The sequence below is a fragment of the Agelaius tricolor genome, unplaced genomic scaffold (assembly GCF_023055355.1).
Source record: "Agelaius tricolor isolate 1412-34295 unplaced genomic scaffold, bAgeTri1.0.p SCAF_38, whole genome shotgun sequence".
NCBI lineage: Eukaryota > Metazoa > Chordata > Aves > Passeriformes > Icteridae > Agelaius > Agelaius tricolor.
The window spans coordinates 608055-631971 of NW_027269298.1; the positions used below are offsets into that span (position 1 = coordinate 608055).

A 23917-nucleotide genomic window follows, 5' to 3' on the forward strand; every position below is an offset into this window, starting at 1 on the left:
TCAGCAGCTGAAGTCATCCTGCTGCTCTATTTTTGCTTCAAGTGCAGGAGGAGCTGTTGTTTCTCAGCACCCCTGAAGCTGTAGTACAACTGAGATGTGGCAGCTGGGAAAGGAACCACAAGGCTCTGACAGAGTGTTGGGAGTGTCAGGTGGGACAGGAAGGATGAGCAGCTTTGTTTTGCTTTTAGCCCCAACTTCCAAGCCTGGGGTAGCAGGAGGGCTTCTGCTTTCACCTGAGCTGCTCCTTTGTGTCCCTGCTTGTCCCCACAGCCCTGTGGCTGGGGAGCAAGGACAGCCCTGAGCCCACAGAAGATGCTAAGGCAGCAGGTCAGGCAGTTTTGTTTATTGGCAAATAAGTGCTGAAACCCATGAGCCCCACAAACACAGGTGCTCAGTGCCCTGTTACATTAGAATGGTCACAAAACCTTTGGGGAAAGTGCAAAAGATCAATAAACAAGCAAAGTTAGTTCTGACATACCTGGGGAAGGGTGTGAACAGTTTGGTGCAGGTGAGTTTCTCTTCCATCCAGCTTGAGTGGAAAACTTGTGACACATCAAGTGGAAGTCCTTTAGGTGAGCTCTAGCTAAGAGTTCATTCCAGAGTGAGCAGGCACACACACACCTGAGCTAAGCCTGGCTTCTGGAGTGTGTGTGGCCAAGAACAGCTCCTTGGTGGGGGTCACAGCAGCTGGGACGGGCCCTTTCTGCACTAGGATGCACCAAGTCTGTTCACTGCTGACATGGGAGGGGAAACATTCATTAAATCAGTGATTCAGGGTGGAAATAAAGTCAGGCTAAAACATGCCTGGACAGACACACTGAAAGAAAAGCCTGGACAATACCACAGGGAGCAAAGCTTGTAAAAAGGCTTGTAAACTTTGCAGTCCAAGAGCAATTTCCCAGAGGAAATGCAAGCAAGATGCATGGTCCCTTGCACAGAGGTTTGGGGTCAGGCCCTACTGTAGCAGGTTGGTCTTCACAAAGAAATCTTCCAGCTTCAGGGGACAGGGGCAGGTGGGAGCCTCCAGCCCCAGGACAGTGACTGTGGCTCTGGCCAGCTGTGCACTGCTGGTCTCCCAGGGGAGAAGGATGGGTGTGAGCTTAACAGGCTCCAAAATTTTAACTGCAGCCTCCTTGCCTTGTGTGCCAGGACAGGTCAGAGGGGGGTGTGGGACACCTCCCTGCTGGAATGCTCAGTGGTTGGACTTGGGCAATTCTACTGCTGGAGAAGAGAAGGGGGGCAGAGAGGCACCAACCCACACCTGCCACAGGGAGTGTAAGTGGTGAGCAGCTGCTGAGGGACACAGCTCCCTCACCCCAGGAAAGCCACTGGGAGGAACAGGACTAGGGCAGGGAAGGGAAAATGGAACCAAGGAACCTTGTGCCATCAGGACTAACCTCAAAGCAGGCTGCACTGGTAGATAACCAATTCAGTCTTGGGTGCCATCAGCCCTTTCCCAAAACCTCACCAGAACAGTGTTCCCACTTCCTTCCCCCAATTCCTGTATGAGCAATGGAGTGTTGACCCTGAAGAGAGCAATGGTCTCTGATGAGGAAATCCGCATTGGAAGTGCCAGAGGAGGGGTGCATTCTGCTTGTACATTCTTCCTTAACATTTAACTTAACAGTTCCAAGTAAGTGACAGGAACTTTCCCTTTCTGGTTCCCTCTTTCCCCTATGAGCCAGTCTGGATCCATGCCTGGCAGGCTGTACACAGTGATCATCTGGGGAGAGAAGACAGCACATTAGACAGGACCTTACTCTGCAGACAGAGCCAAGAAGTTCAGTCAGATGAGGACTGAAAGAACAACAATTCCTGAAGTTATTTAGCAGCCATCTGTGCCCCTTCCCTGGAGCTATCTGCAGCTTAACACAAGATCTATGGAAAACTGCCCAGTGATGTCCCTGTTGCTTTTTCATTCTCCAAAGGGATTCAAGGTACTTTTACATGTTGCTATGTCATCCCTTCTGAATATGGAAGTTCAGTCTACAGAACAGAAGAGTTTCCAACTTGCTGATTTTTCTTTTTTTCTCAGCATGATTAGAGCAGGCCTCCAGCCAACAGCTTATCCCATGGCTCTGCATAAGGCAGCTGTATTTGAGGGTCACAGTGCAAATATTAAGTATTGGAGTATTGGATATTGAGTATTTTTGGTACAGTTGGGCTTTAACAGGGGCAGTTATTTGGGTGATGTTAAATAGTAAATGGCTAAATGAGCACAAGCTCACTGCAACTCAGCAGATACTGCTATCCATGAAAAGACTATTAATAAAGCAGGTTTTAGGGGCAGGAAAAGGAACCAAAGTCCTTGTTGGGCACACCATGGGCTGCTGGGTGAGCCAAATCCAACACTCAGGAAAGCCACCAACCTCATCTGCAAGAAGTGCCAGCTCGGTGCTGTCGGCTGCTTCGTAGTCGTAGAGGACTCTGGCCCTGCGTGTCCCACTGGCAGGAGGTTTGACTTCATTGGGGTTCAGCACACCCTCTGCCATGCTGTTGGGCACCCCAACAATTGTGGGCACCACTGGGATTGTAGGCACAGCAGGGAGCGTGGCAGCAGCAACAGGAGGAGAGGTGGCGGCTGCGGGAGACGCGGATTCTGCATTGCCCACGAACGTACCTGAAAATCTTACAGGGGAGAAAAGAGCCCAGTTCAGAGAGGCTCCAGCCTGAGGATCCACAATCAGCTCTTCCTTTCAGCAGTTGCTCTGCAGAGATGATGCTCAAGAGCTGCAGCCTACAGAGTGAGCTGTAGCACACCCACACTGCCCTTCATGTGGGGAAACAGCCTCAGTTCTCAGGTGCTGAGGCTGCAGCAGGTGAGATTTGTCTGCCCATTGTGACTCCAGTGCTCTGTTTCAGCACTTGCAGAGTACCAGACTGATGTGTGGCACTGCAGAGGGGGCTGGGCAGGTGCTGCTCTGGCCTCTCATTGACTGGGTCCATTGTGCTGTGTCCTTGCCCTGCTCTCACACAGTCTGTGTTACCTGTTCTGCCTGCTAATTCTTCTGGAAAGGGAAGGGCACTGATGCTGTTGAACTGGATGACACAGCTGGAGGCTCCCAGGCTTTGCAGGCTCTCTAGAGAGACACAGTGATGGAGCTCAGGCTCAGTTATCTAAGGGGGTATAGCTGTGGCCCTGGCAGTGATCACACAGAGATCCCAGAGTCACTGAGGGGAGGAGAGCCCTCAGAGCTCATCCTGGCCAATATCATACTTACATTTCTCCTTTGGAGCTGCAGGCATGGAAAAAGAACGGAACAGGAGTGTGAGTGAGCACGTAAAGGCAACAGCCCCTCCTGGGTCAGGCCTGTGCTGGTGTGACAGGACCAGACAGAACATCCTAGCCCACCCCACGGGATGTGCAGCCAGCAGCACTGAATATGGAATCTGGGCTTTGTTACTGCTGCAGCAGAGCATGCTCAGGCTCATTGCTTGGCAACAGGAATTTGAGTCCTGTGTGATTTAACTAATTTAGAGGAAGAATGTTCAAACTCCCATGGCCATCATGCTTTGAGAGGAATGTAAAAAACCAGTGGCAAAGCCTGCTCCAAATGCACCACCACCACCAGGACTGGTCACCACTGTAAACTCAGAAACTCTGGCAGAGCTGTGAGGGCACTTTATAACTTCTGCCCAACATTATGATATGGGAGGGGGAAAGAGCCCTGAGCTGGGGGTAAGGAGATCAATAACTCTCAAAGAAGTAAAAGCAATCTCTTGTCTTACCTGCCCAGTTGCTTCTGTAGATCCAGCATGAACTGGTAGCACTGAGCATAGTAGTTGGTCTGAGACTCCACAAACTCGTGGAGACAGCGAAGATGATTCACCTGCAGGGAAAAGGAAGATCAGCTTGGCTGAGTTTGGCTGCCAGGCACAGAAACCCTCTTGCTGCAGCTACTGCTCCCCTGAGGTACCCCCAATTCACCCCCTCTCCCACCTCTATTCCACATGCAGGACTCCAGGAGCCCAGAGTCTGTGTCCCTGCCAGCCCAGGGGGACTCACGTGTGTGCTGCTGATGCCCTCCAGCAGCAGCCGGGTCACCTCTGCCTGCCGGTCGAACTCGGTCTGGGTGAGCCTGAGCTCGTGCTCCGCCTGCAAACAGCACAGGGGCTCAGGCAGCACAAGGCAGGAGCCCTGAGCTGCCCCTGCAGCCCCCCTCCACACCCCCCTGGCAGCAGGATCCAGCTGTGACACTGAGCAGCAGGCACAAGAGACCCTGGGTTGGGATCCCAGAGACCTCCGGCTGCATTTCAGGCTGATTCCTTCTTAATCCTGCACTGGACCACTGCAGGTGATGGAATGGCAGCTCAAAACTGATGCATCCAGCAAGGAAGCTCCTACTCCCACAAGACTAGAAGATGAAGATGGGGAGGCTTTGTTAATCCTGAGCTCTGTGGGAAGTCAGTCCCATGCCAGCTCTGGTCCCTTTAATCCCCTGTTTCTGCACCTGCAGGCATAGGAATGTCACAGCCTCCCTAGGGCTTCTCTCTGGAAGTGCAGTGGTTTTGTTTTTATCACCACAGAACAAAGACTGAGGCCAGGCAGCATTTACCAAACTGCTGCTGCTAATTAAATCTGCAATGGAGACGAACATCCCAATCCACCTTCTACCCAAGGGTCTCCTTTGGGGCTAGTTACTGATTCTGAGCTAGGAGGAATTAAACACTGGTGAATAGCAGGCAGCTCCACAGCAGCTTTGGGGATTCAGAGACAGGCTCACATGGAGACCCATCTCTCCCCCCACCAAACAGAGCACTGACACTGGGGCAATTCTGCAGTACCAGAGCACCCAGCTGGATCCTGGCAAGGAGATCTCCAGAAGTGCTGGAGCAGCCGAGTGCTCTGGTGCTGGCTCTCCCCTCCTGCTGATGCCAAGGGGTGACAAGCATCCCCAGTGTTCTCTGCAGCATTCCTTAACACCAGGGCTGGTGTCCTCTTGGCATGTGCTGGGACTGGTCACAGAAGAGTGACACCCACCCAGCTCCAGCTCACTGGAAAGAGAATCCTTTCCCCTCCTCCAGGAACGTGCAGCCATCAGAGCTGCCTTGGTGCAGGGGCTCCTTTTGCTGCTTTGGGAGTGCCCTGCCCATTCTGGCACAGGACTGACATGTCTGGAATTGAGCCCAGAGGGCTGGTCCAGCCAGGCTGACAGCCTCAGAGCAGGGGCCACATCACTGGTGACCCCAGAAGAGACCCAGCACTCCCAGCAGGACAAGCTGGAGGTGCTGCTGGGGCCAGCACAGCTCTCTTCTGGTAGCAGCAGTACCAGTGTAGAGCCAGGCTACAACAAAGAAATGCTTTGACTGTCTTATAATCAGATTTGTCTATTTTAAGCTGCAACTCAACTGATCTATTTTCTTGCATCCTCTGTATGAAGAGGATTATTTAAAGGAGAAGGGGAATGTAACAGAAAACAACAGTGCAATGCCTTCAAAACACCAAGTGATTCTTGCTCCTGTGAGCTGACACTCCAGCATTCAGAGCTATTTAAACTTGTGCCAGGCAGACTCAGCTCCATTTGGTGCTGCCTGGGATCTGCCTCTCCCTGCCAGCTGTGAGCAGCTGCAGGATGCAGTTTCCTATAAAACCAGAGCTGGATGGTGACCTGGGAGGCCTCTTCCAGTCTTGTGCTTCTCCAAGACATGGAGAACTCCAACATTTACTTACACACTTCAGTCTATCCAAGCAGAATAACCCAAAGAGAGAAGAGATCCTTGCATGCTCATAGCTGACTGTAGCCAGCTTGTTTGGTTGAGGGAGTGAAGGATTTAAAGAAGAGGAAGAGCTGGGTCAGGAACAGCCAGTCCATTCTGCAGATGCCTTTGGAGTAACAGCAACAAGCTGCTGTCATGCACAGCACACAGAACCTCTGCCATCCTGCACTTCAGGCTTCACAGCAATGCCTGCTGGGGGTGTTTGAGGTGGGAAAGAACAGGAGCCCAGGTGTCTCTGGAAGCTCCAGGCTGTGCTGGAGCTCCACACAGAGCTCACCTTGGTCTCAGCCCTCCATCCACCCTCATGGACAAGTCACACTTCCCTTCCAGAGCCTCCACGGATCAGAAGGGTAAGTGCAGCTCATCCAGAGAGAATCAATTCCATGAGGCTTCAAACCTCCCCCCCTGACCAAGCTGCTCCCTGCAGCAGCTGGGGATGAGCTCTGTCCTTGCTGCAGCTCTGCGTGGAGCCAGCTCTGGGCCTCCTTTCACCACACACAGACACACACCTGGATGCCAGGGAAGTGTCTCCCACCAGGGACAGCCCAGGGGCCCATGGCTCATCCCAAGCTGCTGCCATTGCACTGAACCACCCAGAGGGATCAGGGCTGGGGCACACAACAGCAGCAGTGGCCCCTGACCCTCCCTGCAGGGAACAGGCAGGGTTCCACAGCACCCCTGTCCTCTGAACACCCCCAGAAGGTTTGAGCACAATTCCAGCTGGGTACTTACTTTTTCCACCTCGTCGCTCCAAAGCTGTGGGGGCCACAGAGCAACAGGAGAGGAGATCAGTGTTGGAGACGTCGTGAGGCACTGGGCACTGACACCAACAGCAAGGACCCTCCATGGACACAGCAGGCCAGCTCCAGGGACAGGCCAGCCCTTCACCCAGCAGCAGCTGCCAGATCCATGCCCCTTCCCCTCATTCCTGCACCCTGGAGTTCAGTTTCACAATGGGACAGCAAGTCCCTGCCAGGGCTGCTACAGCCACTGCATTCCATGGGCTCCAGGAAAAAAAGCAGTAACAGCAGAGTCCTCTGCACAGCCAGGCTCACTCTGCTGTAGCTGCAGAGGCTGCTGTTGGAGGACAGCCCTTTTCTAGGATTGTGGAGAGGCAAGTGAGCTTTTTGAGCTCAGGCCACATAAGGGCAAATGTTCCTCACCCACAGTCCAGAGAAATGGGATAACCCACCCAGCCTGCAGTGCCAGCAGCACAGCAAGGAGGAAGCAGGGGCTGGATGCTGCCTCTGAGCCAGGCAAAACATCACACAGCTCCTTCCTACTCTCCTCATCCACAGGGGCACACCTGAGGAGCAGAACACTGGAGACCTCCAGCTGCTTGTGGGATCTGGCTTCAGGACACGAAACAACGAACAGAAATCACACACAGCAATGGCAAAGGCAGAGAGGAGCCAGAAAAACACATTGATCCTTCCCAGAGGTCCTTGGCTTGGCCTTTCCTCAGCAACCAACAGTCCTGGCAATGTGAAATCCCCCTGGATCCAGGAGCACAGCAGCCTGCAGCACCCACACCAGCAGGGCCAGGGGATGAGCCCTGTGGAGCTCAGTGTCACCTCTGCAGGTGTCACCTCACCAGACACAGCTGAATTTGCACTGGAGGCACCAGTGATGGACATGGGTGTCAGAGGGAGAGCAGGCTCTGCTTGGACCAGGCTCTCCCAGCTGAGCTTTGCTCACAGCTGTCCCCAGGTGGGCTCTGGGAGCCCCAGGTGCAGAGAGACTCCAGCAGCCAATTTAAGGAGCAGCCACAGGGGCTGAAGCCCCTCTTACTTGATTGGAATTATTGTCCTGGTGTGGGTGCTGAGGTGGGTGTTTTCTTTGATTTTTATGGGGATGTTTTGTTATTGCAAATCAGAAATTGGTTTGAGTAAGGCCTGGCCAATTTCAGCCATGTGTGGGGACACAAGTTCCTTCCCCTTCTAAGAGCTCCTACTGTGGAAGGAGGTGGTGGCAGCATCCTGCAGGAAGGTGAGAAACAGATCCTGACCTGCTCCTCTGGCCCAAGGCCTTTGCCAGCTCATCCCCAAGGGTTTGGAGCAGGTTTACTGCAGGAGCAAGGGGAAGCTCCCCTCTGATCCCAGGCCTTCCACTCAGACACTGTGGACAGTGTTTAAACCATGGCAGCCCCATTTAATCCATGCAGCACCCACTGCATTTGTAGCCAGATTTGTTTCTCCTCTGTTGCCTTTGCTGTGCTACCTCCAGATCTGATCCTGTGCTGTTCTGGGACAGCCCAGCTTTGCCCAGATCTATCCCTGGGCTAAGACTCACTGTGGCTCCTCTTTGGACAGCTCAGAGGGCAGAAAAGGCCATGATCTGCTATTGTCTTCCTGCACCCCAGATCAAGCCAGAGGAATCCTCTTTAAGGCACTCAATGTGTTTTTCTTGGAGTCATTCCTAGGAGTACAGCACATGGCAGGGTCTGAGAGAAAAGGATATTCAGGCTTGCACAGCTCATGTACACCTTCTTACACAAAAACAAAAGGTCAGTGTGGGAGAGAGGAGAAATGGCTCCTCAGCCTCCATCTCATACAAAACAAGGGAGGTGCTTTTTTTCCTTGAATTTAATTCCATCTGAGCCCTCCTGTCATGGAAGGGGAAAAAAAAAAAATAAAAGCACCATGTTATCCACCTCTCCAAAAACCAACAAAGTAAATTTAGAATCCAAATCAGAGCCCAGCTGAGGGCACGTGTGGTCCAGGAGAGAGCTGACCTGTTTGCTCACCTGTAAGACAAAGCTGTTCCCTTGGGCATAACCAACCCCTCCCTCCAGAAAGGAGCAGGTGAGCAGCAGCCACTGCTCTGCACTCTCAGTGCACACTAAGAAGTAGCACAAGGACTCTGGCCTGGAAGAAAAGCAGAGCAACAGGATGAAGAGCTCCTACCTTGCTGCAGTGCCTGACCCTTGGGGATGAATGCTGGGATTTGAGAGCTTGCAGCCAAGCAGCCCTGCCTGTACAGAGCCAGGCAGCAGCCTGGGCTCAGCCTGTGTTCTGCTAATTAGAGATGCAAACTGTAATTCGTGTCACCCCTGCCAGGGCAGCTGGACTTCAGGTGGCCCTTCACCCACCAACTGCAGCCTCTGAAAGAGTTTTGGAAGCCACAAGGCCTGACTCAGGTCAGGCCAGCACATTTCCCACAGGCACTCCTGGTAGGAGGCCCTGCTGTGCCATCATCAAAGCCATGGGGTCAGTGCTGGCTGCTCTCCCAGAGCCCTGCTCTCACTGCCCAGTGCCACCAGCACCAGCAGAGCCTGATGAGGGAGCACTGAACCAGGCACAGATGTCCCAGGGTAGACACTTGTTGCCTAAAAAACCTCACAGAATCTGTTCTCCTGCTATGTTCCTGTATGTGGCACCTGCTCCCCAGAGCAGCTTTGCAATAGAGCAGAAGCAGATCAAGGTAATTTCAGGTGAGGGCTGGACATGTCCAACTGAGGTTCTGGGCACTCCATGGATGCCAATGCACACTGTACAAATGCTTGTCTTCACCTGTGCTTTAGGCCTGGTCTGTTCAGAGGCAGGGAAAGCCCAGCTTCTCTCCTCTGGGCCTCCCAGAACTTCACTGCAGTCCCTTGGAACAGACTTCCCAAGGGAAGAGGCAGAGCCACAGGCTGGCTCTGAGCTGCACGAGGAGACAGGAGAACTGCAGCACCACCAGCATCAGCTTCTTCTGCAGGACTCTCTCACTGAGCCTGGACTGATGGAAATCATTTTCTAGTGTTGTGCAAAGCTGTTTCTGATCCCAGCATTGCTCTCCAAGAAGGTCAGGACAGATCCCCCTAGGAACTAACACTGATGCTGTCAGCTCAGACACACCTCTGGCTCCAAATGGGATGGGTTTCCCATTAACCAAATCCAGCTTGTTTCCGCTGTGGTTTTTGTTTCTGAGAAGGCTGGGCTGTCCTTTTTCAACTCAGCAGATCCCACTCCCAGCTTATTCTATAAGCAGGCATCAGTGTTGTTCTGAATGCTGGTTAGGAAGCAAGATGATCAGTTTTCAACATTTTAACGAGAAATGTGACATTGTGCAATGGGGAGCCATGAACACAGCATGGGAATTCAATTGCTTGGCCAACATCCACTCAGTGCAACAGAGTGGAGACACAGGGGGGCTGTTCACCCACCCCGGGCACATCTGGCTGTGGAACAGCTGCCAACACAATGAAACTGTAAAAAATCACCTCTGTTTGCAGAACAGACAAACCTGCACTGTTATTGACACTGGTGGCAAAGAGATTCCTCCACCTTTGGTTCTCTTGACAGCTTCAAAGCCTCTGACACCACAGTACAGATCAGGCAGTCACATGTGTGATACTGCCACTGTACAGCTGGAACCATCCAGAAAGGCCACTCTTGGGGGTTGTTCCTCTCAATTGCTCCTCTAGCAATAAAAAGCCATCAGAAGATCCCCACTAGAAACGTGGAGGAGGGCTGGCAGGGAAGCTGGTTTGGAAAGCAAACCCAGCTGCAAAGGGCCAGACCCTGAGCAGGCACCCCCAGAGGGGTGATGTGAATCCTGGAGGCTGTCAGAGCCTGGGCAGCCCATGTCACATTAAAATGTTGAAAACAGCAGAGCACTAGGCCTAAGTTAGGTGGAGAGAGGGAGGAAGAGGCTGGAGAGGCAGGATCCAGGAGGAGCAGTACCCAGAAGGGGGTGATCTTACCGCTGATGCGCTGGCGGAGAGCACGTAATTACGAGGTCTGGTTTCCTGAAAGTCAGGCACAGCCTGGGGGGGAATAGAGGGTCATGTACAAGGCACCAGAGGAGCCAACAGCAGTCACTGGGTGATGGCTGGAACAAGAGACCAGTGGCTTTTTCCTGCCTGTGCTGGGAGCTTTGCTCAGACTCTGATGAGAGGAGGGGAGGTGGACTGGCTTGTGCAGCCACACCTGGTGCTTGAACAGCAGACACTCCTGCTGCTGGGAACTCTGTACTTACAGCACCATGCCAAAGGCATTCCCATTCCCTTGCAGCCAGCAGGCTGCTCTTGTTGCATTAACTCACTCCTGTGGGCAGGACCTCCCTTGCCCTTGTTTCCTGTCCACAGTCACTGTACAGGGCCTTGCCCTTAAAGTAGGAATGTTTGCCAGCACTGGAACATCCCTCCCACAGCGCCTTCTACTGCTCTCACTCTCTCCCAGCCACATTTCCTCCTAACAGAGCCAGATCTGCAGTTTCCAGGAAGGCACACGGCTTAGCCAAGCCAGGTCTAGCCAAAAGCAGTGCAGGAGTTTTCATCCCAGAGGTCAGGAAACCTCCAAACCAAACCACCTTCTCCAGAGGCAAACCAGCTTCTCTGGGGCACCAAGACTTGAGCACTCTGGAGATTTCCTCCCTGGAAGTGCAATGGATCCAGTCCATCCCCCCCAGTTCTGGGCTCACTACCCACCACAGAACGTGGTGCTTTTATTCAGGTGAGACCAGGCCTCCTCCTGGGAAGACAGCACTACCTAAAGAGACAAACCAACGACACCAGGGATCCTCCTGGCCAGCCCTTCCTGCACACAGGCTGCTGTGCAGGGCTGGCACAGTCCTGCTGCATCCCAGCTCTGCTGTTAATCCCCTCAGGCCCTCGTTCCCTCTCCCAGGTTAATCTCTCTGCACTCACCCACATCCACTTATACACACTGACCCACTTTGCTGGGCCCAAGCAGCCAGCTGGAATGAGTGACCAGTGTGTGGAAGAGCAGTCAGGCAGTCCCAACCATATTTCTTTTTCATACCATTTAGGAGTTTTAGGGATGGCTGGAGGAAGGAATAAGGAGGAGCAATTCCTATTGCAAGTTAAACCTGAATATAGGGAGAAAAATGCACCAGTGAGGTTTGAGGCCAGCATAGCAAGTAGGCTGGAGTCCTCCCTGTGGGAGAAAGGATGGTTCAGAGAAATAGCTGCTTATGGTTTTTGGTTTTTGAAGATCAAGAGCAACTGAAGAAACCTCTCCTCCCATTCCCTGGTCTCCAGGGAGTCCCAAAACTAGTCACAGCACATGGGATGAAGGAGGCAAGCTTCTCTTGTACTTCTGTGCATGGAGAAGTTGTATTTGCAAGCAGTGATCAAAAGGGACCCACCTCCCTCCCCTTTCCACTCTGGTAATGGGGAAAAGGGGCAGAACAGCAGCACAACCAGATCATCCTGTCATTGTCTCTGGGCTGCCCTTCCAGAGAGGGACTGGCCACCCAAGCCCAGGGGGTCTTCAGGGGAGCCCCTGCCTCTCTTGAGCACTGCTTGCAGCAATGTGGATGGACCCAAGGGATGCTCCAGAGGGGCTGCAGGCAGGTCTCTGACACTCCCCCCCTTCTGGAGCACCTTCCCCAGGCAGCCACAGCCCTGATCACGCTCAGAACATGCTCCAGGGCCAGTCCCAAAGGGACAAAGGAGATATGAATTTTCTTTTTAAAAATGGGAAAGAGACAATGAGAGGTGTTAAAGGAAAAAAAAAAAATCACAGCACTGTTAGCACAGTCAATACTCACATCTCCCTCACACTGAGCAAATCACAAAGAAACAAAACAAAAAGGTTAGTAAACAAAACAGCATCAACAGGAGGACAAAGCACAGAGTCTGTGGGAAATGCACAAGCCCAGGTGCTCCACAGCAGCTCACAGGTCTGGGCAGCAGCTCCAGGGGCATCAGGAGACAGAAGCTGTGGGAACACGAATTTGCACTACAGAGGGGAAAGAGCAGCAAGAGAGAGGTGAGCTGGGAGAGCTGGGACACTTCAGCTTGGATGGGGAGGTGTGACACAGGACTCCAGGCAGGTTACAGGGAATGCTGTGATCCAGGTGAGGTGTTTAGAGCAGAGGGAGCAGCTCTCCCCACTGCTGGGAGCTTCCACCCTGTCACCCAGCAGTCAGGGAGGCACCCAGAGCCCTTTAGGCTGAGCTGGGTGAGAGATGGGTCCCCAGAGCAGCAGCTGAATGTGCTCTGCTGCTGTGCTCAGTGTTTCAGCCACTCTGCTCCTTTGAGGCTTGGCTTGGGGAGGACACCCTGGAAAGCCTGGATTGGCTCTGCACCTGCCTGGGGCACCCCAAAAGTTCCAGTGGGAAACAAAGTTTCTCTTTTCCAGCTACAGGGGAGCCCCTAAACCAGGAGTGTGGGTAGGTGAGAGGCCTTGGGATCACCTCCTGTAGGAAACAGGGTGAAGAGGGTGGAAAGGGAGGAAGCACAGGAGGTATCTGAATTCCTGCTCTGAGCTTAAAGATAAAGCAATGGCCACCAGTTTCCCCTGAGAGTGGGGGCACTGTCCCCTCCAGAAGGGGAATGGGGGATTCCTGAAGTTACTTTCAGAGGATCTGGGAGACCTGATTAGAGGAGGCTTTTTTAAAAGGGCAGCTACTACTTCTGTTCACAGCTGCCCTGTGTAGGTCTGAGCACTCTGTCAGGGCTGCTGAGCTTAGCACAGCTTCCCCATCTGCCATGGATGTAACTGGAGCTGGAGGAAAGGGAAAACACCTGGGAACTGGCTACCCAGGGAGAGAGAAGGCCAGAGGCCCAGCTGGCAGATGGTTAGAAACAGGCTCATAGCAGGGCTGGTATCCCAGAGCATCCCAGGGTCTGACTGACAAGGACAGGTTGATTCTGACTTGCACACATTTGCCAGTTGAGCTGCTGGCCCCAAGGCAAGAGCAGAACTTGGCAGGTCCTTGTGCCAACAGCCAGAGCTCTACAGGATGACAACCAGCTCCAACCAGGCCCTCCAGGGAAACCATCAGTGCCCAGTGGGATGAATTCCCCAAAGCCAGAGGGCAAGACAAGCCTGTAACTAGAGCACCATGAACAGAGGGAGCAGAGAGGCTCAGGGACAGACCTTGTAGCCAGGCTGACCCTGGCCACCCCTTACAGCACTCCTGCCTGGGAGCTGGCAGAATCCTAACTAGCCTGACAGGCTGGGACTGCTGCAGAGCTCCAGCAGCCTTTCCCTTGTGCACCTCCCAGCTCAGCTCTCTCTTGGCTTGGTTCAACATCCCCTATGAAAATTAGCAAGTCCTCAGAAGATGCAGCCTTTTAGTTACTAGCACAACTCATCCAGCAACCCTGACCAGTCAGGAGGCAGGAGCCTGGGTCAAGTGCAAGTTTCCAGACTCCAGAAGCTCAGAACTGCTTGCTTCAACAATTCCCCCAAGGGAGGACATCTCAGAAACAGGCACATGGCTCCTGCTCCCAGCTCCCTTCCACCCCAGATGAGGAATTCCCCCACCCATGCCTGCCAGAGACAGGACACAGCAGGGTAACCCAATTTTTGACCATGTGAGCCAAGCCCTGGGGCCAGAAGGACCGGGAGGGGAAGGAGGGGAGGAGTTACCGCTGCTTTTGCCTCGGCAGCTTTGGCCTTCTTCAACCTGGCTTTGCAGGCATCCAGGTCCAGGCGCCGGTTCTGCAGGATCCTCCTCTCTTTCTGGAAGGGACAGGAGATGGCTCAGAGCACACTGCTTAGAAGCAGGGTTGAGGAGGGGGTGTGCTATCACCTAGGCATCAAATCTATTTCTTTATTAAAACATGCCAGGGAGAAAGAACCAATTGCTATGCTCATCTCCTTAGCAAGAGTTTTGGGGCTGGTTGCCAGGGATACAGGATAACCTCCTGGAAACAGGGCAGCCTGTGATGGGTGGTGCCCACCAGCTGCAGGAGTGGGGAAATGAGTTACTTTCTTCATGCACATAAGCAGGCAACCTTTCCCTATCAGAGGGGGAACCTGAGCAGATCTAGGGTTGGTATTTCCTCATCTTTACATTCTTTAAGGAGAGAGCTATGGAGTCATCCTTTACCATAGGGAATGAAAAGGGGGTTCTCTTGGCACTGTTTCCCTCTCCCCCTGCCCTCCTTGTCTCCAGGGCTGTGACAAGCTTCCCCTGCCCTGGTGGCACACTCACAGAGATGGTTCTCCAGTCCCCCTCCAGGAAGTTGCGCAGTGGGGTCAGGAAGCTGATGGAGGCAGAGCGGATGAATTCCCTTTCTGCTGCACCCAAGCGCCTCTGAGTCTCTCCAACTTTTATCAAAGTCTTTCCTGCAACAACAGGAACCTTCAGCTCCAGAGAAACCAATTTACATGTGTTGGCTTCAGCCAGCTCACCCAGAGCTTCCACAGCACAGCTGTACCTGGCCTGGGCAAGGTGACCGTGCCTGGCCCACTCCAGCTCCAGCCCTACCCACTCTGCTGCTGGCCTGAGGCATCTTTTCACTGCTCCCAGGGCAGCTCTGATCTCATCTACCTGCTGAGGCACTCATGCCACTGATGGATTTTACTGCTCTACCTGCTTGCACAGACTGATCCTTCTTTGCCTCGTAAAACAGAGGCACAGGAACAGAGCAGCAAATTAAAAAGCACCAGAGCAGAAAACATGAGTTGATTAGGCAGTGTTGGCTATAGATGCAGTTACAGCTGCTCTGGCTGTAACAGGACTCACTATTGAACAACTATTGATTTGGAGAGCAGGAACAAAGCTCATGGCAGGGGCAAGGACAGCTGGAAGTGAAGGCTGTGTGCTGTGAGGATTTAAGAGCAGGAAGATGCTCTGTGTGGCCAGGAAGGAGCCTGCTGCAAACATCTGAATGCAAAACAGGGATGGATTCCCAGGGCTTCTTCATTAGCCAGGCTGACTTACCATAAGGTGTCCCTGGCCCAAAGTCATTGGCTGCCTCTGTCATGTACTGTGCCAGCAGCTCCCCATTGGTGACCCGGGAAGGCACCTTCCGATCCAGCTTCTCATACAGGAATTCTTCTACTCTGGCACCTGGAGTGGGGACACCAGGGAGGCTGAAAGAGGGTCCCTGAACTGGGAATGATGATAGCCCAGCCCATGCAGTCCTCAGTGATGCACTGGACAGCAGGCAGCAGTGCCAGGAGCAGGTGTCCCTGCCCCAGGGCACTGCCAGGCTCTGAGGTGCTCTCAGCTGCTCAGGGAGGAAGCACAGGCCCTGCAAGGACACTTTTCTCCAAAACCCCACAACCCCTGCCAGAGGCCATGTCTTTCAGCACTGAGCTGCAAGTGACATTTGTCCTTCAAGCCTTAGGAGAAGCTGGACTTACTGGGGTTTGGCTGTAGCAGAACTTCAGTCTGACGCAAGATCTTCTCTGTCCAGTTCTTTGTGCAGTCTGCCCTGGCCAGGAGGTTTTCAAAGTGGGCATCAAGCTCAGTCTTCTCAGCCTGGCCCAGCTTTTCTTCAGTGAACTGCAGGAAGAAGGCAGTCATTAGGTCTGTTCTTCCAAAGCAGATTTACAGTGTGTTGGAGAGATAATAAAGGACAGTGAAGCTGTTTTTGTCTTGTGTATTTACCTTAGAATAGAGCTAAAACCCCTTCAAGGTATCATTCTTTCTCCCAGGCATCTTTCAGGGGAAGAGGGCAATTTTTTTGCCCAAGAGTAGAACAAGCATTGGGCTAAAAATAGACTCCAGGTCTGAGAGGTGTTCCAGAATAAGTAACTTTTAATAAGGTCTAGTACAGAAATACTCCAGTTGTGAGGGATCTATTTAAATATGCACATGGCTTCCACTGCTTCATGCAGGAGAGCAAAACACATCCTTCACATGAGGGAAGGCGCTAAATCCCTTCATCTCCTACTGACCAACTCTGTGTCCTGCAGACACAAGGGGTCAGGAATGCCACTACCACCTGAGGTCAGGAGACTCAAACTCAGGATTTAGATAAAACCACTTCCAGCAAGAGACTCTTCTGCTGGGACACACTCTGAAGCAGGGAATTGAAATATAACACTGTCCAACTCTTCTCAGCACTCAGATTCATACTGGCAATGGACAATCCTTCCCTCTGCAACTCCTTTTAAGTCTAAAATTAGCAGTAGGGAGAATTAGGTGGTGAAAGTCTCCAGTGTTTTCATACTGGGCAGTGGCACCTGACCAGGTTTGTCAGATGCAGCCTCAGATGGCCTGGACACCCTCCACTGCTTCCTTGAGGGATTTCTGAGAAAAGAGACCATTCCCTCTCCTCCCATCCCATTTCCCACTTGCTCCTTTCAGTGAAGTTGGCCAATTTTTAAGCACAATTCCATGCTCTTGACAGAACCAGCATCTTGTTGGATCATGCTAAAAGACCCTTTGGACAGCTGTGCCATCTGGGGTCCAACAGAGGCTCCAGCTGTCCCTTAACCCTTGTTACTGGTCTCTGATGCCATTGCTGAGTCACCAGGACATGCTGCTGTGCAATACTGGCACAGGCAGATGCCAAAGATTACAGCCTGGCTAAAGCTCTGGGATGAAATGCAGCTCCTGTCTCATCCACCACTGGTACCTTCCCCTCTCTGCTTCCCTACTCCAGAGCTCAGCTCTAGGTGGGCTGAGATGTCCCTTGATCTGGGGTTGCTGCCCTTCTGAAAGGCCTCCTGGCCAGCCCTTCCTTCCCCACCCAGCCCAATGCTGGGAACCAAGTGAGATAAGGAGAGCCCGGAGCAGGGGCAAACAGCCCTTGGAGTCCTGTTACCAGATGGCTGAGATATACAAGGCCTCCAGCTATGTTTACACAGCGACCTGTTTGGCACCATGCAGTGGAGTGCTCTGTCACATGTGGGTGGTGACAGAGCCTCAGCTGCAGGGACAGGGATCCTGCCTCTGGTCTCTGCACCAGCAGCCCCTGGTTACTGCCCTGTAATTTTACCCAGGTCTCCCCATGGTCCCCTGGCCAATGCTGGACAGGGGTAAAAGCAGATTCAGTGTGACAGGGTGCTTGCATTGCTTGGTTTGTGATTTCTTTGGGGGCCACACATGGCTCTCAGTGGCTGAGGCTGCTTTCCTCTGTCTGGGAGCCCAGGGCTGTTTTCAGACTCTGCCAGGCTGGGCTGAGTCACTGCCATGCAGCAAACTGGGACTTCCCAGGTATCTGGCACCAATTCTTGAGTCATCTGTTAAAGATCTTTCCTAAACAAGACTCTTTGATGCAAAGGTAAGTCTCTCTCACCCCCCTTTCCCAGACAGCATTTTGAGACCTCATCTCACTTTCAAGTCCAGCTCTTTTTCCTGCAGTTTAGGCTTATCCTGCACCAGCATCTGCCCTGGAGCTGTCAAACCTAAACCCAATTTCTTTTCAGCTGAATTGAGTCAGCTTCTTACAGCATTGCTGCAGTGCCAGATCACTCCAGCATCTCCAGAGTGCTACTGCCACTGTCCTGAGCACTCCAGCTCTGGGGTCCTTTGCTCTATTAGCAAGTGACATCTTTGGCATCACTGTTCTCTGTGGCTGTTTTGTGTAACCCAGTGCAGGGGTCACAGCTCAGCATTTGCCAGAAATCAGAAACTCAATTCTTATCTCAAATCAGGCACTAAAGCTGTTTGTTTGTCTTGCAAAGAGGCTGAGGGCAGCACCAGGATCACAGCAAGCCTGGGGATGCCTGACAGTGCCAGAAGGGGAGAGTGGGCAGGAATCTCAGTCACAGCCCCTGGTTCCAAAGGGTCAGGCCAGAAGACAATCTCTTATTCAGGCTTCTTTCAGGGCTGGAAAGGAGGGCTTGGAGTGGGTGCAAGGCACAGGAGGCTGTGACTCCACCGACCCTTAACTCCCTCAGCACCTCCCTGACCCCTGGCACAGCCCTGGGTGGTTGCTGTCCCTGCCCAGTGCTACGTCCTCCTCCTCCTCCTCTCTCCTGTGCACAGAGTCCCTGATCCAGCTCAATTTGATCTCTAATGTGATGTTTTAGACCTATCAGAGCACCCAGCGGACTCCACAGCAGTGGTGGGGATGTGCCATGAAGTGCAAGGAGAGCAGGACCACCTGCTGCAGGAGCAGCCTGCCATGAGATCAGATGAAGCTTCTGGAGGCACAGCCAGCTCGGGAGATTACAGGTAAATTACACTGACCTAAGAGCTGGCTTGTGTTTTTGTCTGCTGCAAGTGGAAATCTGAGATTTTGGGTGGCAACAGATCTCAGCTGCTGGTCCCTTGTCCCTTCTTACCTGGCTGCCCAGTGAAAAGAAGGGTAGAAGAACAGCAGTTTATGAAATTTGGCTACTCAAGCACTTCAGGCAGAACTCCCCTGTAAAGAATTTCTATTCTTGGGAATCTGTTTTCATAATACAGAAATTTGATTGAAAATATTTCACTGTGACGCCAAGAGATGCAGGAGAAATGAACTGATCATACTCTCAAGCCTCCTGACTGTAAAAAGACAGATTTTGAGTATTTTATATCTTGCTGCTCCCAGACTAGAAGCACTGCTGTCTTTTACAACAGATTGCCAAAAATGGGAGGGATACTGGGTTTTATCAAGTTGATTTACAGGCTTGGTCTGTTACAGATCCCTGGGGAGAGAGGCAGGGCTGGCAGAGCACAGGCAATTGCAGTGCTGAGAAGAACCCCCAGCCCCTCCATCCTGCCGTGGCAGAACTACTCCCATTTGTTTTCTAGAACCTGAGGACTGGGTCAACAGCCCTGAGCCAACTCCCAGCTCTGCATGCTGGGATCATGGCCCAGGTGGCAGTGCTGAGGCTGCTCCCCTGCAGGGAACATCCCTGCAGCTGACCCAGAGCAGGTGCTTAATAATGCAGGGCAGCCTTTTGTCAGTGCCACTCTCACTCTCCAGGAAGAGCAGAGCTGTGCTGCATTCCAGGACATCAATAATTCAGCCAAAGGTTGAGTTTCCTCTGGGAGGCTTGGCTGGCCAGCAGGAACAAGAGATGCTTTATCAGGGCCCAGATGGGCAAACAGGGTGACCCAGCAGGAAAGCAGCACTTGGGCCACAGGCCCAACAGGAGCATGGATGTGCTGGACTGCAGTTAGGGCAGCTGCCCTAAGCATTCACAGCTTGGGGAAAAGCCCCTTCCCCAAAAGAGTTGGCTGACTCATGTCTGGGATGTCAGGAGGGTCAGCAAGTGGTGCTGGGCTGGAGGGGCCCCTCTGCACTACAGGTACAGATCAGACAGGCTGGGCCTGTCTAAAGGACACAGTTAGGCTTTAAAATAGCCCATGCTGAAAGCACCAGCACCTTCATTTCCTTAAAAAGGGAATAAAATCCCAGTATAATAAAAGCCCAGGCCTGTATCCTGTATTATTAAATTTCAAAGATCAAACTGTGGCCAGGAGACTTAAACCAGGAATAGTCTCCTGTAGCTGCCAGTGGATTTAAACTGTTGAGTTTTTCAAAGACTCCAAATAGCTCAAAGTGCCCAAAACACAGTAACATTTGCTCTTTTGGTGACCAAAAGCACAACACAGTCAGTTCAGCAAATCTGGCTCCCTCTTTGCACAGGGTTGCAGTAGGAAAGAAGCCACAGCCACTCAGCATCTGAAAACGACTTGATTTTCAGCAACTCTGGAGCAGATAGAGAGTCTGCTCCAAGTATTTGGTCACCAGGAGGCAGGAAAGCCAGGCTGGGAGCCAAGTGAAACTGTGCTAGAGGACAGAAGGAAGCCATTAACAGGGACAGCTTGGTTAACTCATGAGCAGGCATTCAGCAGAGGAAAAACACTGCGGTGGTGGGTGACCTTGGCTGGACGTGAGGTGCCACCCAGCCTCTCCATCATTTCCATCCTCAGCACAACAGGGGAGTTGAAAATAAGATGGAAAAACCTCATAGTTCAAGACAAAGGCAGCTTAATGAAGAAAAAGTGTGTGGAAGCAGAGGAAACCAAAAGATTTTCTTGTCTTCTTCCCATCTGAAGTGATGTGTGACCACTGTCTGGGAGGCTGGGCCTCAGTCCATGTCCAGGTTACTCCAAAAGACAAATGTGCTCTGTAATCGTGTCCCACCTCCTCCTCTCTCTCAGGTTTTACTGCTGAGCAATGTCCTATGGGATGGAATAGCCCTTTGGGCAGCTTGGGTCAGCTGTCCTGGCTGTGTCCCCACCAGGACCTTGTCCTTTCCTTGGGTCACCTTCTGCTCTCCCAGCTTTTAAACTGTGAGCATTAATAAGGTTGGCAAGCAGAAGGTTTATTTTATCTGCTAATGATAAAAGTCTATTTGATCACCAGGGTTCAGGGAGCTGGGGGAGTCTGTCTGTCTGCAGGGGCTTCAAGATGAGTAAGTCAGCTTCTAGCTGTTTCAGTAATGACATTAGGGCAGGATAAGCACCCAAAAGCTGCATTCACCCTCAGGCATTTTCACCCAGAGCCTGTTCACATCAGAACTGACAAAAGACAGACCCCTACAGTAATTTCCAGAGCTCCCTGAAAGAGCCTGGCTTGCAGCCTATCTAGAACAGAGAAATCCAATGTGTGGCCACACAGCTTCCACTGGCCAAGGTTTGGGATCAGACCCACTTTTGATAACTGGAAGGTGCAGCTGATCGAAGACAGAGGCCCTTCTTCAGGTGAAGATGAAGAGTGAGCTGTTGGGAGTTTGTCTGCAGGTGCTGCATCCCTCAGAGAGTGCAGATCTGATGGCTGCAACTGGTGCAAGTGGCAACAGAGGCCATCCTCAGTTGAATGCTGAATCCTACACAAGCTCTGTACCCTTGCAGTGCCCCAGCCTAGAAGCTCATTCCCCACTCCCAGGGTAGCAGAGCTGTCCACTGCTTTCCTACCCCAACTTTCCAGTCTGCTCTGCTTTTCTGGAGGAGCCCTGTGACTGAAGTCTAAACAAGGAAGAGCCAGGTTAAGGAAGCAGTGGGTTTGAGCTGTTTTGACTGGGTTTTGTCATGAGGAACCTAGTCCAAAATGATTCTTCCTATGTTGGGTTGTATTTGACAGATTTCAGACCAGCTCCTGCCCTGAGCCAGCCCAGAGGTGTTGTGCTGACCATGCCCTGTCTCCTTTCCCCCTGGCTGAGCCCTAATTCCAGTTCAAGTGAAGCTCCTGTGTTGGTCAGACTGCTCTGCCAGACAGCAGGAGCAAATGCTGGCTGAGTGGAACAGCACATAATGGCCAGTCCATTTATCTCCCAGTCGCTGCAGTTCCAGTAAAACATCACTTTGTTAAATGCCTGGAGCTGGAGAAAGCATCTCCAAACACTACAGAAAACAGCTTTTTCTAGACAGCTTATTCCCATCCTAGAAGATCTGCAGTGCTAAAGAGGGCTACAAAGCCAGCTCTTACTGCCCACAGCAGAGCTCAGCTGTCAGTGGTGGCTCTGGGGGAGATGGGGCAGGGCTCACCCACACCAGGGCTCCGTGGGCACCCAAAAAGGCTGAATTCCCCCAGCAGTGACCCCTCATGAGGTGGTTTTCAGCCTCAGAGATCTCCTTCCTTCCAGTTCCCCCTCCTTACACACCTGCTCGCTGTCCACAAGTGCCAGTGCTCATTTGGTTTCAAGAAATTACTACTGTAATTAGGCATATGAATATTCATGTACGAGACAGTGGAGTAGGTGTAGCAGGCAGCAGCCACGATTTATGAACGCCTCCTTGCTCTGGAATCACTGTGTGCAGACACTGTTCCCAGGCCTGTCTCCTTCCTACGCCTTGGAGCTAAAAAACATTTATCAGAGACTTACAATAAGGCTTCTAAACATAAGATTTCTCTCCAGCATTTCTTCTGCATCCAAGGTCATTTGCATGAGAACGGCATCTTTAGGTTTTCCATCTGCTCCTTATTTTGCACCTGTAGTTAATATCTCCCCTTTTCATAACATATGACTCACTGGCACGGTTGCAGGAGGTGATAGCTGCTTACAGGAGACCAGTCCTCAACAGAGCCAGAATTACTCCACTGCACAGAAGGTCTGGAATGAGGCAGTTCTGCTCTCTTTGTTTACCAGCCCCCACACAATAGGCAGAGCAAGAAGCCCAGTCCCAGAGCCACCAGCTGGTCCTCACCTTCCAGACAGGATCCCAACCAGTTCTGACCTGCCTCTTTCCTCTCCTGGCCAAACAAGAGCAGTTTTTCACCCATTGTGCTCAAGAAATGAATACACTCAGGAGCTCCATCTCACCACCTGCTGCATGTCTGCTGCTCATGTGTACCCAAATTTCTTCACAGCTCCGAGGGGGTTGCTTCATCCCCAGAAACTCCTGATCTCAAGTTTGTGAATATTGGAATATTTTGAGTTGGAAGAACCCACAGGGATCATCAAAGTACAACTCCTGGCCCGGCAGAGAAACAGCCACCAGAATCCTCTGCTGTGCCTGAGAGCGTTGTCCAAACACTCCTGGAGCACTACAGGCCCCTGGGACTGTGACCATTCCCTGGGGAGCCTGTTCAGTGCCCCAGCACCCTCTAGGGAAAAAACCTTTTCCTAATTCCAGCCTAACCCCCCAATCAGCTCCTGCCATTTCCTCGTGTGGTCCTGGTGCCTCAGCAGCCCCGTGAGGCCCGACCTGCTGGCTCCCAGCAGCTCCTTCCCATCCCTCTACGGTCCCAGTGTTTTCCCAGGGCTGGCATCTCCAGCACCCTTCCCCAGGGACGGTCCCACAGGATCCCACAGTGATTGGGGTTGGAAGGGACCTCTGGAGAGCATCCCATCCGAGCCCCCTGCCAAGGCAGGGTCACCTGGAGCAGGTGACACAGGAGCGCGTCCAGGTGGCTTTGGAACGTCTCCAGAGTGGGAGACTCCACATCCCCCCTGGGCAGCTCCTCCAGATCCCCGCACCCCTTCCCGGCGGGTCTGGGCACGGACAAAGCAGCCGCAGGCCAGACCACACAGCTTTGTTCCTTTAAGGTCAATAACGCCAGGCACGACTGTGCCCCCTCATCCCCTCCCCATTCCGAGGGCCATCCCCGGGGTTCTCCCCCGGACCTTCCCCGGCACCCCCGAGCCACGGCCGGGGCGATGCTCCCGAGGGGATGCACTTGCGGGCGCTGCTCCGGCTCACACGGACGGACCCACCCAGCTCCGACCTACCTCTCCAGGCCCCCCGGGACCGAGCAAAGCCCCCCAGGCTCCTCCGGGGCCTAGACCCGCGGCTCCCCCGCCCCGCGGGGGTGCCGCCCCGCCCCGCCTTACCTGCATGGCGCGGGAGAAGAAGACCCCCGCGTCCGACGCCAGCTTCTTCACGTTGAACTCCATGGCGGCCCCGAAGCCGCCCCGGCCGCGCCGCGCCCCCGCTGTCACCGCGCCCGCCGCGCCGCCGCCTTTTATAGCGTCGGGTGACGCCCGCTCCGCGCCTCTTAAAAGGGCTATGGCTTCTTACAGAGTACGTGAGGCTCGGCAGCGTCTCGGCGGGCGGGGGCGTCGGCGGGGCCCCTTTAAGCGCGGCGGCGGCGGCGGAGGGAGCTGTCAGCGCTGACCAATAGAAACTAGCGCCGCGCTCCCCGCCCCTTCCCTTCCCGTTCCGCCGCGATCGCCGCTGCATC

At 53.0% G+C, this 23917-nt stretch overlaps 1 protein-coding gene across 7 annotated transcripts; it reads right to left on the bottom strand.

Annotated features, from left to right (window-relative positions):
* Positions 1-328: 328 nt before the first annotated feature.
* On the bottom strand, positions 329-23724 carry SH3GLB2 (SH3 domain containing GRB2 like, endophilin B2). Of its 7 annotated transcripts, XM_071454214.1 has the most exons (13): positions 23568-23724; positions 15771-15912; positions 15346-15474; positions 14614-14747; positions 14046-14138; positions 12217-12228; positions 10406-10468; positions 6451-6474; positions 4007-4096; positions 3730-3830; positions 3222-3236; positions 2370-2628; positions 329-1723 (listed from the first exon to the last, which is right to left on the bottom strand). In XM_071454214.1, the coding sequence occupies exons 1-13, from the start codon at positions 23628-23630 to the stop codon at positions 1616-1618; spliced, it is 1233 nt and encodes a 410-aa protein (XP_071310315.1). In that variant the 5' UTR covers positions 23631-23724; the 3' UTR covers positions 329-1615. The 7 variants fall into 7 exon arrangements, with proteins under 7 accessions (XP_071310315.1, XP_071310309.1, XP_071310311.1 ...); XM_071454208.1 differs by lacking the exon at positions 12217-12228; XM_071454210.1 differs by lacking the exons at positions 10406-10468; positions 12217-12228.
* Positions 23725-23917: the final 193 nt, after the last annotated feature.